General features: G+C 35.6%; 1 protein-coding gene across 7 annotated transcripts in view; it reads left to right on the top strand.

Moving 5' to 3' along the window:
- Positions 1 to 3,170: 3,170 nt before the first annotated feature.
- LOC141513346 (SLAM family member 9-like) overlaps positions 3,171 to 18,865 on the top strand; it is a 40,629-nt gene continuing 24,934 nt past the window's right edge. For all 7 annotated transcript variants that reach the window (XR_012475769.1, XR_012475770.1, XR_012475771.1 and 4 more), the window contains exon 1: positions 3,171 to 3,298. Coding sequence is in view for 4 of the 7 variants with exons in the window: in XM_074223074.1 (XP_074079175.1) it covers positions 3,223 to 3,298 (76 nt within the window). In the remaining 3 variants the exon portion in view is untranslated. The remainder of the gene's footprint in view (positions 3,299 to 18,865) is intronic.

Genomic DNA, 18,865 nt, shown 5'->3' on the forward strand with positions numbered 1-18,865 from the left:
AAACCTGCTGGAAAACTAGAAAATAGTATGGCAAAAACTATGCATAGACTCACATCTCACACCTATAGCAAAATAAAGTCAAAATGGATACAGAATTTAGATATAAAGAGTAATAATATATATCAATTAACAGATTGAGAAATATTCTCTCTATGTAGGATCAATGGAAAGGGGAGAAATTTATGACCAAACAAGAAATAGAGTACATTATAAATTGCAAAATGTATAATTTTTACTATATGAAATTAAAAAGTTTTTGTACTAATAAAACCAATATAGCCAGGATTAGAAGAAAACCAGAGAACTGGGAAATAATTTTCACTGCTGGAGATTCTGATAAAATTCTCATTTCTTAAATATATAGAAAATTGAATAAAATTTATAAGGTTACAATTCATTCTTCAATTGATTAATGATCAAAGGATATGAACAGGCAGTTTTCAAACAAAGAAATTAAAGCTATATATAAGCATATGATAAAATGCTCCAAATCATTACTAACTGAAGAAATGCAAATTAAAACAACTATGAGGTACCACTTCACATCTATCAGATTGACTAAGATGACAAAAAAGGGAAAATGATCAGTGTTGGAGAAGCTGTAGGAAGATTGGGATATTGATATATTGTTGGTGGAATTGTGCACTAATTCAGCTATTATAGAGAGAAATCTGGAACTATGCCCAAGAGCAATTTATGAATATACAGGTGGATGAATGTTGAAAAATTTTCATGGCATGTAGCTGGAAAAATAACAATAAAATATAAAAAAAATCTTGATCTTTCTGTAGTCTTTTGTACTGTTGATCACCTTGTTTTCCTGGATATTTTCTCTTTTGTAGATTTTTGTGACATTGTTATTTATGGATCACTCATTCTCTGTCTCCTTTCCTTCATTAAGGTCAGGTCCACATTTTGGAAGTATTCCCCAAGGCTCTCTCCTGGGCCCTCTTTTCTTCTATATTAATCTCATTTAGTGATATCATCAGTTTCTATGGCTGTATCTGTTCAGAAAGTTAAGTTATCATCCTTTATGCAGATTATTTTCAAAATTATTTATCTAGTCCCAACCTCTCTGCTTATCTCAAGTTTCATATAGCCAATTGCCATTAGACATGTCAAATAGGATGTCCCATAGACATTTTAAATCAACATGTCCTAAACTAAACATCTTTCTCTACAAATTCTTCCCTCTTCCTAACTTCCCAATTAATTCTGTAGGCACCACCATCTTCCCAGTTTGCCAAGCTCTAAATGTCATCCTCAACTGCTCATTGTCATCATCACATGCAAGTCTGTCGATTTAACCTTCATAACCTCTTGAATATTTCCCTTTCTCTCCTCCTCATGCTTGAATTAATTTTCATGTCAATAGATTTTATTTTTTCCAATTAAATGTAAAGATAGCTTTCAACATTAATTTTTTTTATAAGATTTTGAGTTCTAAATTTTTCTCCATCCTCTCTTTAGTCACAGGAAAGAGGAAACAGGGGGAAAATTTAAAAAAAAAACAAATTGTCTTAAACCTGCATTCAGTCTCCATCAGCTCTTTCTCTGGATATAGATAGCATTTTCCAACTTGAAACTTTTGGAATTGTCTTGGACTCATGCTTGGATTATTTGCAATTGCATTCTGATTGATCTGCATGCTACAAGCTTCTCCCCAATTCAGTTCATCCTCCACTCAGCTGTTGAAGTAATCTTCCTAAAGTGTAGCTCTGACCAAGTCACATTCTCTCTCTGTCTCTCTTTCTCTCTCCCCATGTTTCTCTCTGTCTCTGTCTCTCTGTCTCTGTTTCTCTGTTTCTCTCTCTCTCTCTCTCTCTCTCTCTCTCTCTCTCTCTCTGTCTGTCTCTCTCTCCTCTCTCTGTCTCTCTCTCTGCCTTTCTGTCTCTCTCTGACTCTCTCCAACTCTTTCAATATCTCTGTCTCTGTATCCTTCTGATTCTGTGCATGTCTGTTTGCCTGTCTCTGTCCCTCTGTCTCTGTCTATCTCAGTCTCTGTTTCTGTCTCTCTCTCTCTCTCTCTCTCTCTCTCTCTCTCTCTCTCTCTTTCAGCTTTCTCTCTGTCTGAGCTTTTCTCTCCCCCACTAGTAGTTCCCTGTCACCCCCAGATCAAATTCAAAATCCACTGTTTGGTATTTAAAGTACTTCATTACCTGCCTCCCCAAACCCCTACTTTCCCAGTGTTCTTATACTTTAAATTTGCCCCACTTCAGTCTAAGTTGTTCAAACAAGTAATTCCATATTTCATCTCCAGGTATTTTACCTAGAAGTCCCCTGTACCAGGAATGCTCTCCATCCTCAACTATGTCTCATGGTTTTCCTGGATTCCTTTAAGAAGTCTCAGTTAAAGTCCTATCTTCTAAAGAAGCTGTAGGTAATCCCTCTCAATTCTAGCACCTTCCCTCTTTTGATTATCTCCAATTTACTCTGTTTTTTTACTTCTTTGTAATTTAGTTGTTACCTTCATAATATCATCTACATATCAACTCTCCCATAGGTTGAGAGCTCCTTGGGAGGGAAAGCTGTCTTTTACCTTTCTTTGTCATGATTTTATTCAATAAACACCAATGGGCTTCCTTTTTCCTCCATGATAAAATCAATTTAAAACTCCTTATAACCTTTCCCCTTCCATCCTTTCCAGTCTTCTTAAACTTTACTTTCCTCCAGATCCTCTATGTTCCAACGTTAACCCAAATGATGTTGCTCACATGATACTTGGTCATGATTTCTTGGGCTCTGATCATTTTCACTGATTGTCTGCCACCCATGCCTTGAATGTACTCCCTCCTCACCTTCATCTCTGATTTTCCAGGACTTCCCTTTACAAAAACTTAAATCCTAACTTCAATAAAAGACCTTTGCAGATCCTCCTAATTGCTAGTGCCTTCCCTTTAAGATTTCTCTCTATATATTTGCTGTATACAAAATTGTTTTCATCTTTTCTCTACCCTCCTCCCCATTAGATTATGAAATCTTCAAGAGCATGGACTACATTTTGCCTTTCTTTGTATCCCAATGCTTAACACAATACCTACTTACTAGGAAGTGTTTAATAATTGTTGATTGACTGTCTAACTGACTAACATAAGGTGTGAGTGCCTCTTCCTTCCTAAAAACTTTAAATATCGCTTCCTCTACAGAGACAGGAAATATAAGCTAGATGTCACTTTCTATTCACTGTACAATTTCAAAACAGCAGTTTGGTTGAGAGTTCAGATGGGGCTCTGGCCAAGACTCAGGATCATGACACTCACACTGCAATGGCTCATGATCATCCTCTATTTACAAATAGGTAAGTGTCAATTGGGATAATTTTGGATTGGGGAAGTTCACCATCAATGGCTTGGTTGAGACAGCTTAACCTGTCTTGATCACTGGAACAGTTTTGTATCAGGGAGCTGTCACCCTTACTAGATACTATCTCCTTTCAGCCCTATAAGAGAAGATCACTGAGATGGAATCAAATAAGTTCTTTTAAATGTGTCTGCCTTCCAAACGGACTGTGTTACTGAGGAGACAGGGACACTGGAGTCTGTGGGATCCCAAGATCCCAAGCTCCAATGAGAAGCAGTTCCTTTAGGTCAATGAGTCTGGTTGTCTCAAAATAGGATAAGCTAGTTAAGTCTTGAGACCTAGTAATTCTAGCTCCAGAAGCAAAGTTGTCAGAAAAGGTCTCCATTAAGTTCATCTATTTACAATTAATGTAATTCATTAATTATAAATATAGTAAATTTCTTAGGTCAGCAACTGGTGATTTCCTCAGTATGCCTTTGCCCTCTACAACTATAGAACCAAATTTCTCTATTCTTTCAGTTTTGTCTTTGTTTTCCTATTGTCTGGTGCAAAGCAAGCACTTCAGAGAAGTTTATTAACTGATAGAACTTAAGAGCTTCTTCAGAAACTATCCTGTATTCAACCTAATGCCAAACTCCTCTAAGTTTATCTAAGCTGTCCTTGAATGTCAGAAACTCACTCTATAACCAAGCTGCTTCAGATCTCCAGTTCCCCAATTAAGTCAATGCCGAAAGCTTTAAGAATATAAGGGATATATTTTATATTAGGTGGCATAGTGGGTACTGGTCTCTGAACCTAGAGTGATGAAAACCTAAGTTCAAATTAAGCCTTGCCCAGACTAGTTATGTAATCCTAGACGAGTCTCTTAACCTCTGTCTGACTCAGTCTCTTCAACTATAAAAATGAGAACAATATAGCTTCTACCTCCCAATATTGTTTTGAGATAATATTCGTAAAGCACTTTATGAATCTTAAAATATTATATAAATGCAGCTTTAAAAACATATATGAAGAGGGGTTACCAGGTGACTTGGGAAACCTCAGTCACTTCAGTCTTTAACTAATTCTTTCCTGCCTTTTCCTGCTAGAACCAAAGTGACTGATATTCAGTTACTCATCTACTGCTATTCCTGACATAAATAATTTGATTTCCTGGCGTTACCTCAGTTCATAAAGATTGCAGTGACTGATTTTTGTTATTCCATTTTTCAGGCCTGTATGACTCTTTGTAACCCCATGGACCCTACTGTCCAGGAGTTTTCTTGGCAAAAATACTAGAGTGGTTTGTCATTTCATTCCCCAGTGGATTAAAGCAAAAAGAAATTAAATAATTAGATTAAAGTCATACCACAGGTAATATCTGAGGCTGAATTTGAACTTGGTTTTCCTGACTCCGGAGGGAGTTCTCTATCCACTCAATCTTCAGTCAATAAACATTTATTTTGTTCCTATTATGTTCCAAGAACTCTGAGAGGCATGGAGGATACAAACACAAAAGTGAGACAATACTTGACCTCAGGGAACTTACTGAAGGAAGACAAGATGTTCATCGATAAATAAATTCACGACAGCTAGGGTTACAAGGTGGATACCCGGAGTCTGTATAAATGGTAGTTAATATACTCTCCAAAATAAATTGATTGAATGGAAGAGGGAACAGTAACAACTTGGGGGACCAGGAAGGATCTTATGGAAGAAAAAGTGTCCCTGCATCTAAGTTTTGAAGAGAGATAGAGGTTCCACTAATCAGACAAAAAAATGTCTGCAACATCCATCAGGCCATGTAATGTCACAGAAATAGAGGGCTGATTATTTTGGATGAACAACAAACAGGTCACTTTGGCTAGAATATAGAATGAGTGCATATTTACATTTTAGGAATATCAATTTGGAAATTCTATAGAAGAGAGATTGGAGAGGGAGCAAAACTGACTGTAGGAAGATCAAATGAAAGGTTATTGTGATAGGTTAGATAATAGACAATGAAGGATGTGACTAGGGTAGAGGTGGTGTGAATATTAAGAAGGGGAAGAATACAAGAAGTGAGGTAGTGGGACTGAATTCTTACTTGATTGGATATGGAGTGAGGGTATGTGGTGGTAAGGGAGAGTAAAGAAGCTAGGATTAAACAATCAAGAAGTGATTACTAAGGACTTAATACTTAGAATGTAGATATATATAATACTTAAATATTAATTAAACTTAGTGGCAAGCACTGTAGATTGCAACTGGGCAACTGGAAGATCAGTGATACTTTTAATGGAAATAGGGAAGTTCCAAGGTGGGAGGAGTGATTAGAGGAAAGTGAATGAATACTATTTAGGTTATATTGAAATCTAGAAACACATGGGAGCATCAAATAGACAATTGGTAGTCCTCAGCTGGAATCTAGGAGAGAGATGAGGACCCAAAGGAGTAAACGTAGAAATGAGAGTCATTTGAACAGAGAAAGTAATTGAGCATGTTAGAACTGAAGATATTTTGAAGAGAAAGAATAGAATATAGAGAGGGAGAGTCCCCAATACAGAACCTTGAGGTTTACCTATTCATAGGGATCAGAATACTAATAGTGAGCCTGAAGAGAAAACTGGAGGGCAGCTAGGTGGCGCAGTGGATAAAGCACCGGCCCTGGAGTCAGGAGTACCTGGGTTCAAATCCGACCTCAGACACTTAATAATTACCTAGCTGTCTGGCCTTGGGCAAGCCACTTAACCCTGTTTGCTTTACAAAAAAGACCTAAAAAAAAAAGAGAGAAAACTGAGAACAATTAATCTATAAGAGAACAACAACATGGTGATCCGCAGTATCAAATGCCAAAAAGAAATCAAAGGAGGCAAGAACTGGGAAAAGTTCGCTGAATTTTGCAAAAAAGGGTTTGTTGTATACTTTCAGAGAGTACTTCCATTGAGTAATGAGGATAGAAGATAGAATACAGGGGTTGAGAAGTTAGCAGAAGGTGAGAAAATGGAAGAAACAAAATAAATTAGGGGTTCTTAGCCAGTGAACTAGTTTAGATAGATTGAAACATGATAGGTAAATAGATAAATAAATAAACATGTATTTCAACATAATTGGTTTCTACATATCTTATGACATTTTTTTCTGAAAGGAATATGCAGCCTCATTACACACACACACACACACACACACACACACACACACACACCTTTGAGAACCCTTGGACAGTTTTTCTTAGGCGTTTTCCTAGGAAAGGGAAGAAAATAGCTTGAGGAGATGTTTGCATGAAATTTAAGGATGGGAAGTTCTGAGCATGTTTAAAGGAACCAGTGTATAAAGAGACTGAACATTAGTGAGCAAGAGTGGACAATCAAAGGTACAAGTTATTGGAGGAGATGTTAGATTATGAAATCATTGGTATCAGGAAAGGAGTTGACAACAAGAACTCCTAAGACAGGAACAAAATAATGAGTAAGGGGAGAAATTCTGAGGTGATTTGAAATATATAATTTAAAAGAAACATAAACTTTCATTTTTCAGTGAAATTTGAGGTGGGGTCTTTTGCTGAGAGGGATTAAGGAAGATTGTGTTTTAGATTGTTTGGGAGAGTCAGGAAAGAGTAACTAGTAAAAGGAGATGATCCGAGAAAAATCTGCCAGAGGAGATAGGAGGAGAGAGAATCAGGAATGGTTGTATAACTTCCTCAAACAGAGCAACATCCAAAATGTAAGAAGGAGAGTTTAAGGTCAGTGCACAGAGTATCTGAGGTTGGGTGGGGTGAAAAAGATGGATAGCAATGGGACAAATGTGCAAGGGATTCAAGAATTTAAAACAGGGTAAATTTGAACTGCCAAACTTCTGCTACAACCCCCCTTGCCCCCATCAAATCAAAGAATACAACTCTAGAGGTGTCTGGGAAGCAGAATCAATAACCCCTCTTTTTTAGGAATCACACTAATCTTATCATGGAATGAGGTTCTTAAAAAAAGCTGTGCTAGCTAAGCATAAACTCTGGATGATCATATTAATCTAGAATGGCTTCAAGAACAGACTTGATAGACTATGTATCTGCTGTCTCTACCTGCTTTTAGACAATCCTAAATTCAAAAATCATGATCAAGATGGCTAAAGAATGATGATTTTTCTTTTGGCCAAAGCCAAAGTTCATAAGGAACATGTTAATGAATATGGGAAAGGGAGGAAGATTAGAGTAAAAAAGCCAAGATCAATCAACTAAAAAGTATTTATTAAATGCTTACTATGTGTAAAAAAAAAATGTCTTGTAGGTTGTACATATTGTATATTGCAAGAGTACTGGCTTATCATCTGGAAAATCCTAATTCAAATTTAACCTCAGATATCCAAATTTGTGCCCAGGGGAAAGCAATTTTTTAGTTGATTCTTTAGCATTCTCCAACTATTCCATAAAATCATCTTCAAAGATTGATAACTTATTTCCTCCATTCCGATTTTAATTCCTTCAATTTCTTTTTCTTTTATTGCCAAAGTTAGCAATAGTACAATAGTGAACAGTAGTGGTGATAACAGACGTCCTTGTTTTTCACTCCTGACCTTATTGGTAAGGCTTGAAGTTTAACCTTGTTACAGATAATGCTTGCTCTTAATTTAAAATAGATGTTATTTATCATTATAAGAAAACCTCCATTGATTCCTATGCTATCTAGTATTTTAATAGGGATAGATGTATTATAAAGTTTTTTCTTCAGCTATTGAGACAATCAAATGATATCTGTGGGTTTTGTTTTTGATCTGGTCAATTATACTATTAGTTTTTCTAATTTTGAATCAATCCTGAATTTGTAGTATAAATCTCACCTGGATATAGGTCACTATCTTTGTGATATATTGTAGTAATCCCCTTCCTACTATTTTATTTTAAATTTTTGAATTGATATTCATTAAAGAAATTGATTTAAAATTTTCTTTCTCTGTTTTTGCTTTCCCTGGATTTAAGTATCAAAAATCATACACGTGTCAAAAAAAGGAATTTGGTAGGACTCCTTTACTGGGTTTTTTCCAAATACTTTATATAGCATTGGGATTATTCTTAAAATGTTTGCTAGACGTTGCTCTTAAATCTTTCTGGTCCTGGAAATTTTTGCATAGGGAACTCATTGATTGCTTGATCTCTTTGATTAAAATAAGGTTGTTTAAATATTCTATTTCCTCTTCTGTTAATCTGGTCAATTTAAAGTTGTATAAACAGTCATTTCACTTAGGTTGCCAGGTATACTGGCATATAATTTGGCAAAAAGACAACAAATAATTGCTTTAGTTTCATCTTCATTGTTGGTGCATTCACTTTTTTTCATTTCTGATACCAGCAATTTGGTTTTCTTTTTTCTTTTATTATTTATTATTATTTTATTTTTTATTATTATTAATTTTATTATTTATTATTTATTTTATTAAAATAACCAATGGTTTATGTTATTAGTTTTTTAAAATAAAGCCAACTTCTAGATTTATTCATTAGTTCAATGGTTTTCTTACTTTCCACTTTACTAATCTTTCCTTAGATTTTTTCAGAATTTCCATTTTGATATTTAATTGGGGATTTTTAAATTGTTATTTTTCCAGGTTTTTTTTTAGTTGTATGACCAACTTATTGATGTGTTTTTTCTTTGTTTTATTGATGTAAATTCTCTCCTGAATACTATATCCCACAGATTTTGGAAAGTTTTCTCATTTTCTTAAATGAAATTATTGATTGTCGGTGATTTATTTGTTGACTCACTTTCATTCTCTGGGATTAGATTATTTAGTTTCCAATTAACTTTTATCTTATGCTTCCACAGTCCTTTATTAAATGAATCCATTATGGTCATATTTAATATTTCTGCTTTTCTGCATTTGGTTGTGTCACTTTTTGTGAAGGTGCCATAAACAGTTGATAAAAATGTATACTCCTTTATATTTTCATTCAGTTTTTTCCAGAGGACTCTCATCTAACTTTTCAAAGATTTTATTCATTTCTTTGACTTCTTTATTGTTTATTTTATGCTCATATTTAATTAGCTTAGAGAGGGGAAAGTTGAATTCTCCCAGTAGTATAATTTTCCATCACTTTCCCCCTGCAATTTATTAAAATTTTCCTTTTAAAAATCTGGATGCTTTATTTGATGATGTTTAACACTGATATTACTTCATTTTTATGGTGCCCTTTAGCAAGATGTGGTTTCCTTTTATGTAGGTTCATTTTTTTTTCTTTATCTGAGATCATGTTTATTACCCTTGCTTTTTTTTTACTTCAGTTGAAGAATAAGAGAATATTCTCCTCTAGCCTCTTATTTTAACTATGTATGTGTTTCCCTTTGTCACATGTATTTGTTGTTTAAAAAAAACAAACATATTGCTGGATTCTGTTTTCTAATTCATTCTGCTCTCTGCTTCTGCTTTTATGAGTAGTTTATCTCATTTATATTCACTATTATGATCACTAGCTGGGTAAATACATTCATCTTAATTCTTCTGTCTGTCTTTCTCTATTTCTTTTTATCTTATTCCTTTTCTAAATCTGTTTTGCTAGGGGCAAAGCACCAGCCCTGGAGTCAAGAGTACCTGAGTTCAAATCTAACCTCAGACACTTAATAATTACCTAGCTGTGTGGCCTTGGGCAAGCCACTTAATCCTGTTTGCCTGGCCAAAAAAAAAAAAAATCTGTTTTGCTTCTGACCACTGCCTTCTTTGATCCACCCTTCCTTTTGCCATTCCACCCTTTTCCTCATCCTCTTCCCCTCTGACTTCCCTGTTTAATCAGGTAGATTTCTATGATCAATTGAGTATATAGATATATTTCTCTTTTTTGAACCAATTCAGACATGAGTGCAAGTCAATTATTGTCCACATCTCCCATTATTTTTCACTTTTCAGAGCATTGTAAACACTCTTTCTTTCATGCCTTTTTTATGTGAGATTATTTTCTTTATTCTTCTCCCTTATTCCTTCTCCCAGGACAACCTTCTTTTTCACTGGTCCATTTTCTTTTACATCATCTCAATATAAATTCTCTTTATGTAGAATTATTCTAACTGGCCAAATAATGATTAAGTTCTTAAAAGATACATGTATGTATTTCATATAGAAAGGTACACAGTTTAACCTTAAGTCCCTTATGATTTCTCTTTCATGCTTACTTTTTAAGGCTTCTCTTGAGTCTTACATTTGAAAGTTAGATTTTCTACTTCCAAAGATAACTAGCTTTAGGAATGTTTTAAAATTCTATACTTCACTAAATCTTAATACTCATTTTTTCTGAGTAGGTGATTCTTGGTTGTGATCTCAGTTCATTTGCTTTTGGAGAATATTCATATGCTAAGAACTCCACTCCTTTAAAGTGGTAGGTGCTAAATCTTGTGTGATCCTGGCTGTGGCTCTATAATATTTGAATGCTTTCTTTCTGACTAAGTATTTTCCAGTGAGATAGTACACATTTTCTTCTATTTTTTTCATTCTTTGAATTTTTTTGAAGGAATTCTTTATTGTTTCTTGATGTATCAAGGAGTCTTGAGTTTTCACTCACCCAAATCTAATTTTTAAGGATTTGTTTTCTGCAGTGAACCTTAGTATCTCTTTCTCCATTTGGCCAATTCTGGTTTTTAAGGTGTATTTTTCCGTATTTTTGTGCCTCTGTTACCATAAATTTTTCATGATTTTTTCCTTTGTTTCATTTCTTTACTTATTTTTCATCTACCACTCTGATTTTTCTTTTTTTTTTTAGGTTTTTTGCAAGGCAATGTGATTAAGTGGCTTCCCCAAGGCTACACAGCTAGGTAATTAATTATTAAGTGTCTGAGGCTGGATTTGAACTCAGGTACTCCTGACTCCAGGGCTGGTGCTCTATTCACTTCACCACCTAGCCACCCCTACCACTCTAATTTTGAAAATCATTTTTTGATGTTTCCAGGAATTCTGGTTGAGCTTGTTCCAATTCACAATTTTTTGAAGTCTGTACCTGTTTTGAATTCATTGACACGTTCTTAATTTTTGTCTTGATCTTCCCTGTCACCATAGCATTTTTTAACAATCTTTTTTATTGTTTGTCCATTTTCCACCCTATTTCTTGATTTGGAATTTTATGTTAATGTTGAGCTCTGTTCCCAGCATCGGGAGGGGAGTGGTGAGAGTGGAAAGCTCTTTTTCAAGTTCAGGCTTTTTTATACTGATGTTTTCAGAGATAGTTCTGGGCTTTTGAATATTTGGTGCTTCCAAGGTACTATAATTTAGGGAGAGATAAAGTCACTGTTCTGCACTTTAGTCTTTACCCTGGAAGGGCCCCTTATCTCTTGGGATTGCAATCAATACTGACCCTCCCCTCAAAAGAAAGTGCTCCTTTCTGTCCTTGAAATGTGATTCAGAAGTGGATATAGACAATGGAGTTGACAAATACCATTTGGTCCTGAGCCTAATGCTAGAAGGGGGTACTCCACGATTTCTTTCTAACCAATTGCAGGTCCTTTTACCATTTCGGACTTGATAGCTTCTGAAGCTGCTACTGTTCTGTCATTACCATTCAGTTCTACCATCTATACTTCATCCATGAGTGCTCTGAGTCAGTATCTTTCCCCATGTCACAGATCTCTTTTCCCACTTTCTATGCTGTCTTTGGTTGGAAGAATGTCTCACCTTTTTTTGGCTCTGCCAACTCAAAGTTCTATTTGAAATGTTATTTTAAAGTTATTTGGAAGGAGATGTTGGAAGATTTGGGCTGACTGCTTTTCTCTTCTGCCATCTTATATAAATTTATCAAATATTAAAATTTTCCATACTTTTGCTTGGCTATACAATGCCTGGAACAGAACTGGTACTTATTAAAAGCTTTTTCCCTTCTTTTTCTCATCTATGCATTGAACTGTTTCTCTATTTTTTGCATAAAAGTTTTTTTCTAGTATCAGTATTTAAAATGTTTTTAATATGTTCTCAAGTCAAGAAGTAAAATTTCACTTTTATCAGCCATTCTCATCAGGGTATCTCTTGATATTCTGTTGCATATTTTTCCATACAATTTCAGTTTTGATTACTTTAAGTTATACAGTGCTTTTTCTACTACATTTTTCAGTTTCTCATTTTTAGAATGGGGTGAATATTCCATGAACATGCTGAATATGAGATGTCTATGGGTATATGGTTTGCTGAGTTCAAAAGGGAGGTTAGTGATGGTGCAAGATTGGAGATCAGAAAGACATTAGGGCTGGACATATTTTTTTTTGCAAGGCAATAGGGTTAAGTGACTTGCCCAAGGCCACACAGCTGGGTAATTATGAAGTGTCTGAGGTGCTACCTAGCTGCCCCCTAGGGCTGGACATATTGAAGTGAAAGTCATTTACATAAAAATTGTAATTAACCAAAACTAGTTGTTAAAGATCACCAAGCAAGATAGTATAGAAAGGGAAGAGGACTTACAATAGTCTTAGAGGAATACTCATGATTACTGGGTCTGACCCTGATGAAGATACAGAAAATGAGAATAAGTGGTCAGACAGGTAGGAGGAGAACCTGAAAAGAGCACTGTTACACAAACCTAGAAAGGAAAGAGTATCCAGGAGAAGAATAAGCAAAAGTGCTAAAGACTGCAGAAAAGTCAAGGATGAAGACTGGGAAAAAAGGCCATTAGATATGGGGAGGACACATAACTTTGGAAAGAAGTTAGTGATGGGATCAGAAGTCAGACTTCAAAGACTTTAGAGGTGAATTAGAGGAAAATAAGAAGAGGCACCGATTGTAGAAGGAAAGGTTTAAAAGAGGCTCTTGAAGTAGACCATGCCTAGGGAGTAAAATTCCCCCTCTGTCCTCTACCTCTCTATACAAAAGTTCATCCCCTACCTCCAAATATTTTCATTAATGGGTCCCTGGAATTGATACAAGAATCAAGAATGCTCATAAATTCAGATATCAATAGGAGAAGGGAAGGATCCCACTCAATTGGGCAGAATCATGGATAGTAGTGTTCTTAACACATAATTAGCTAAATTAAAAGAACCCTAACTCCCAGTATATCCATTCTGAATTTCCTCTTAAGCTCAGTCCCCTCTGATAGGTTACTTTAAAAAAAAAAACAGAATTAAATGAATTAAAATGGTAAGAAGAAAGCCCCTGAGGGACTGAGTTGGCTCAGCCAGAGGTGGCTGAGGGGAAAACCTCAAGTTGCCAGTTTGAAATCAGAAAGTCACATGGCTTTTTTCTAAGGACCAATTCCATCTATGCTTTGTTGCCATGAGCTTAGGTACCTCCCAATCTACATCATTTTCTTGAACCTTTTCCTTTGTGTGAAGTCTTAAAGCCTGTTGAAACCCTCTAAGCAACAACTTCTACTATCTTTACCAAGTTGCATTCTGTAAGCTCTAGAAACCAATTATTCTAGCATCTCACCCTTAGATGATTTAGAGTTGTCCCCCTAAAAACCAGATCGGAATTAGAAGTAACCTGTGGAAGCTTCAATGAGGAAAAGTAGAGATGATATAAGGAAAAATTTCCTAACAGTTAGAGCTCTATATGAATGGAATGGATCTGAAGGTAGTAGGCTCCTGCTCTCTGAAGGTTTTTAAGCAAAGACAGAAAGACAACTTGTCAGGCATGTTGTGGGAAAACTCTGTTCAGAATGGGGTTGGATTCTGTGGCTCCTGAAACTCTCTGCCAATTTTGAGATTCAGAGATTCTGGGAAGTCCCATCAGGTCTCCAGAGACAATTGCTTGGCACTGACAGGCTTAAACCAGATGCTCAGCTTCTCAACTGACTTTGAAGTGTAGCCATGTGGCTCTCTGATTTCAAACTGGAAACTTGAGGTTTTCCCCTCAGCCACTTCTGGCTGAACCAACCTGGTCCATCAAGGGCTTCCTTCTAGTAATTTTAAGTCACTTGATTCTGTGTTGTTATTGTTTATTTTTTTTTTAATAAAAGGAACACCTATCAGAGGGGACTGAGCTTAAGAGGAAATTCGGAGCAGATATACTGGGAGTTAGGATGTTTTTTATTTAGTTAATTATATGTTAAGAACACTACTATCCCTGATTTTTCCCAATTGAATGGGATCCTTCCCTCCTCAAACTTTCTTAGAGTATTTTTCCTGGATCTTTCCTCTATATGGTATCTTGTTTATTTGTTTACACAAGTACTCCCTTAATTAGACTGTAAAGTTCTTTGATCTAAATACTGTCATTTTTCACCTCTCTGTTCTTATCACCTTGTACACAGAAAGCATTTAATAAATGTGTTGTATAAAATAAGACTAGAATACAACAGAACAGAATAGAATCATCTCTTAGGGTAATAGGCTATTGGTCAGCTCCAAAGCAGCCCTGTTCTGTCTCAGTAGATGTGCTCTAACTTCCTTCAGCCCTGACCTGTAGCTAAATTTTATGTGGGATACAGTGATCCAAAAGGTACATGACTGGTCCATCAGCTCCACTTTGGGGAATTATGCCTAAAGATTATACCCAAAAGTTTCAAGGAGACTATCAATGTATCTCTGGTTTGAGGAAAGTGACTTTTGCCCACCTACAAAGTTGCTGTGATGAAATTGTAACACAAATCTCATTTCATAGTTCTCTTGTCCTGGGCCCCTTTCAGTTTTTCTAACCTGCTCCTAATTTTTATTGGAACCTGCCATCCCTATTCTTTCAATCTATAACCTCAAGTTGTAATTTCTCTTACCTCACTATATAGCCCCACTATATCCGCTCCGAATTTCCTCTTAAACTCGGTCCCTTCTGAAAGGTTCCTTTTTAAAAAAAAACAAAAAAACAACAACAACACAGAATCAAATGAATTAAAATGGTAAGAAGAAAGCCCCTGAGGGACTGAGCTGGATCAGCTTTATTGTCACCTCCTCTGATATTATGTTGTTTCACCTGCTAATATACAGCCCTGGACCACAAACCATCTCAGAGCATGGCTGAAGAAAATCACAATGTTCTACCCTATGATCCAGCTATATCACTATTAGACCTGAATCCCAAAGAGATCACAATAATGGGGAAAAGACCCACAAGCACAAAAATATTAATAGCAGCCCTTATTGTAGTGGCAAAGAATTAGAAATTGAGGGATATCTGTCAGGGAATGGCTGAATAAGTTGTGGTATATGAATATAATGGAACATCATTGCTCTATAAGAAATGATGAGCAGTCAGATTTCAGAAAAACCTGGATTTGCATGAACTGATACTGAGTGAAATGAACAGAACCTGGAGAATATTGTACACCTTACCAGCAACATTGTGCAATGATCAACTATGATAGACTCAACTCTTCTCAGTAATAATACAATCAAAGACAATTCTAAAAGATGTGTGATGGAAAATGCCATCTACAACTAAAGAAAGAGCTATGGAATCTGAATGTACATCAAAGCATATTATTTTCCCATTTTTAAAATTTTTTTTATTTTTTCCTAGTCATAGTTTCCTCCCCTTTATTCTGATTCTTTCACAGTGTGACTAATATGGAAATATACATAACAAGATTATACATGTGTAACATGTATAGCCTATATCAGATTACTTGCTGTCTTAGGGTGGGATGAAGGAAAGGTGGGAGGGAAAAAATTTACAAAAATCAATGATGAAAACTATCTTCAAATATAATTGAAAAAAGAAAGAAAGAAAGAATGAAGGACAAAAAAACAACCAAAAAGAAAAAAGAAAACCACAATGTTGGGCTAATTCTCACCATTATAGATTTATGCTTTGTTGTTTTAGCTGAGTCTTTACTGTTTCTCAACAAACATTTTATATATAAGCTCCATTTCCCAGTCCCTACAATGCCATTTCCCAAACTTCACCCCCTCTCCATAAATACCTCCCAAACTCCCACTCCCATGCACTCATATAGGTGCTATATGAAAATTGGTTGACAGAAATGAAGATTTCCAACCTGTGAAAGAGAAGATATGCTAGATGGATTTGATCCTTATTTGAAAACTGTTGACTTGGTTGAGGGCTTAGAGTATTAGTCTAAGAGACCAGATCTGGAAGCAATGGGTAGAAGTTTCAAAGAAACCAATTTTAGCTAGATATAAACCATGATACTTAAAGTAGGCTGCCTCAGGAAATAATAGGTTTCCTCTTTACTGGAAATCTTCAAGTAAAAACTAGATGACTACTTCTTGGAATAATGGGTTTGAAGCATTTATTTTCATAAACTAGAGAAGTGAAGAGTTTATCCTGTCTATATCTTACCATGTTGTAGCAAATGCATTGTAAATGTGACAAATCTATCAGCACACCAGAGAAATGGAAAAGACAACCTTTCGTAAAACCTACATATCTGAAACTAAATTTGTTGAATAATATTTGAAATCACTAATGACTGAGCCATAGAATGAGGGGTTAGTTACTGGTTTCCTCAGAATCTTCTTTGCTTGAAAGATATTTTTATCCAGTCTGTGGTGTTTCCAGTTCCAATATCAAACAAACTCTAGAGAAGTACATGTGCACTCATTTGATAGGAAGCAAGCAGGGGAAAAAATGTTTTCTTAGTTTTCATTTTATAGATAAAAATTCCTTCTTAGCCTTCACTTTATAGACATAAAATTCTCTCTGACATATATTATCGAGTTTCACCACTTTTGATTGAATTTTCCAGTATTTCATTTGATAGGGTACACAAAGTGTTGTCTATTGAATTCATTTCCAAATCTATACTTTGGGATCTTCGAGCACTACTATTGTGTGAGGAAACAAAAAAACAAAATTAATATAGTAAAAGGAAGAAGGCAGAATCTGGCTTGACCCATGACTACCCCCTGACACTTTACCTTATCATCAGTCAATTTGTCTTTACTCAGTTGTCATCCTCTTATTACCAATCTGTCATATTGAATTCTCTTGATTTCCCAATTCTTCTCCAGCCTCTCTATCCATTCTCATATTTTAATATCACCTTTATGATGAAGTTTTCATGGTCTACTCTCTAACCCTGAGTCTTTACCTGAACTCCCCTAAATTTCAAATTGCCTCCTAGATATGTCCAACATGTATGTCTCATTGTTACTTCAAATTCAATAACCCATGAACTATCCCTCTAAACCTGCTGTACATTCCTCCTCGTCTTGGTCATTGGCTTCATTATTCTCCCTTTTACCTATTTTTGTAAAGCCTTCTCTGATTTCCTAGTTTGCTGTAACTACTCCCTCAGTTGCTCTTATAACCCTTGGATGTGTATGCTATTTGTGTTATATTTCTCTGTGTTCATCATCTTAACTGTAAGCTCCTCAATGGCAGAAGCATCATATTTTATGTTTGTATCTGTCTTAGTGCCTTGAGTTTAGTAAAAAATGAATGAATGAATGAATAGATGAATGGAATTAGATTTTTTATTCCTATGCTGTAGGTGACTACTAAACAAGGAAACTTCTTAAATCAAGTCAATTTTTAGTTCTATAGAGTTGCCTAGAGCACTATAAGGTAGAATGACTTGCCCAGAGTAAGCCAGCCAGGGTGTTACCCAGGAGAATGGCAAACTTAGTTCTTCTTAGCTCTAGATATGATTCTATTGATTATGAAATGCTGCTTTTCAGTATGTGAATAAAAGAATGGATGAATGGTTGACTGACCTGAGATAATGGATATAGACATCTTATCATCAAAAACACTGCATAAATTTGATCTGCTTGGTTATTAGAGTCTTTTGCTCATTTTTATCCACTTCTCTCCCAAAATCCAGTCCCCCCCCAATATGGAGAAAAAACCCTTTTATTTTGGAGAAGCTTTCTTGTTTTGGAGGATTCTGTAAGTTTCCTGATGCTGAGACAGGCAAGGGGGTAGGTTTCTACACTGCAAGTCTGGGGCACAGGACTGAAAGGTACAGGGGACTGACAATAAAGTCTTCTAAGGTGACTCCTCAAAGTATATTCAGTTGAGTCAGGCTTAGAGACTTTATCAGTGCAAAATAGATCACTGAATATGGTATCAAAATATTTATGATTCATTCCTGGTTCTGTTTCTTATTACTTATACTTTTGGCTTGGTTGGACCTGAACAAGTCACTTAACCCTGGCCTCCTTGCCACTCTTCAGACAAGATACTCCATCTCCTGACTTCATTAGATCTTCATTGGTTGGCTACCTACTCATCTCTACCTCCTGACTTCCCCAGCTTCCTTCAAGTCCTCAGCTAAAGTTCCACTTCTGGAAGCCTTTTTAAATCCCCCTTAATCTAGTACCTTTCCCTTATGATTATCTATATATTGTATCTTGCTTGTTTGTATTCAGTTGTTTTCTTGTTGTCTCCCCCATTAGATTGTAAGTTCCTTAAGAACAGAGATTTCTCCTTTGCCTTTCTTTGTTTTCCCCAGTGGTTAACACAGTTTCTGGCACATAGGACATACTTAATATATATTAGTTGGCTCTGTACCAGCTGCTCTTTCTTTTATAAAATGAGAGGATTCACTCCTTCTCTAGTACTCTTCCAATTTTTTTCCAATCTATGATCCTCTGATCCAATTATCTTGGTCTTAACTCAAATTCCTCTGGTAACAAGTTCTTCCAGCTTCTACCTGCCAGAGGATATGGATAAATAGATTAAAAAGATAGAGATGAAAATAAAGCATCTAATTACTAGAAATTCCAAAATCCTAAGGAATGAATGA

Source organism: Macrotis lagotis, chromosome 2 (assembly GCF_037893015.1).
Source record: "Macrotis lagotis isolate mMagLag1 chromosome 2, bilby.v1.9.chrom.fasta, whole genome shotgun sequence".
NCBI lineage: Eukaryota > Metazoa > Chordata > Mammalia > Peramelemorphia > Peramelidae > Macrotis > Macrotis lagotis.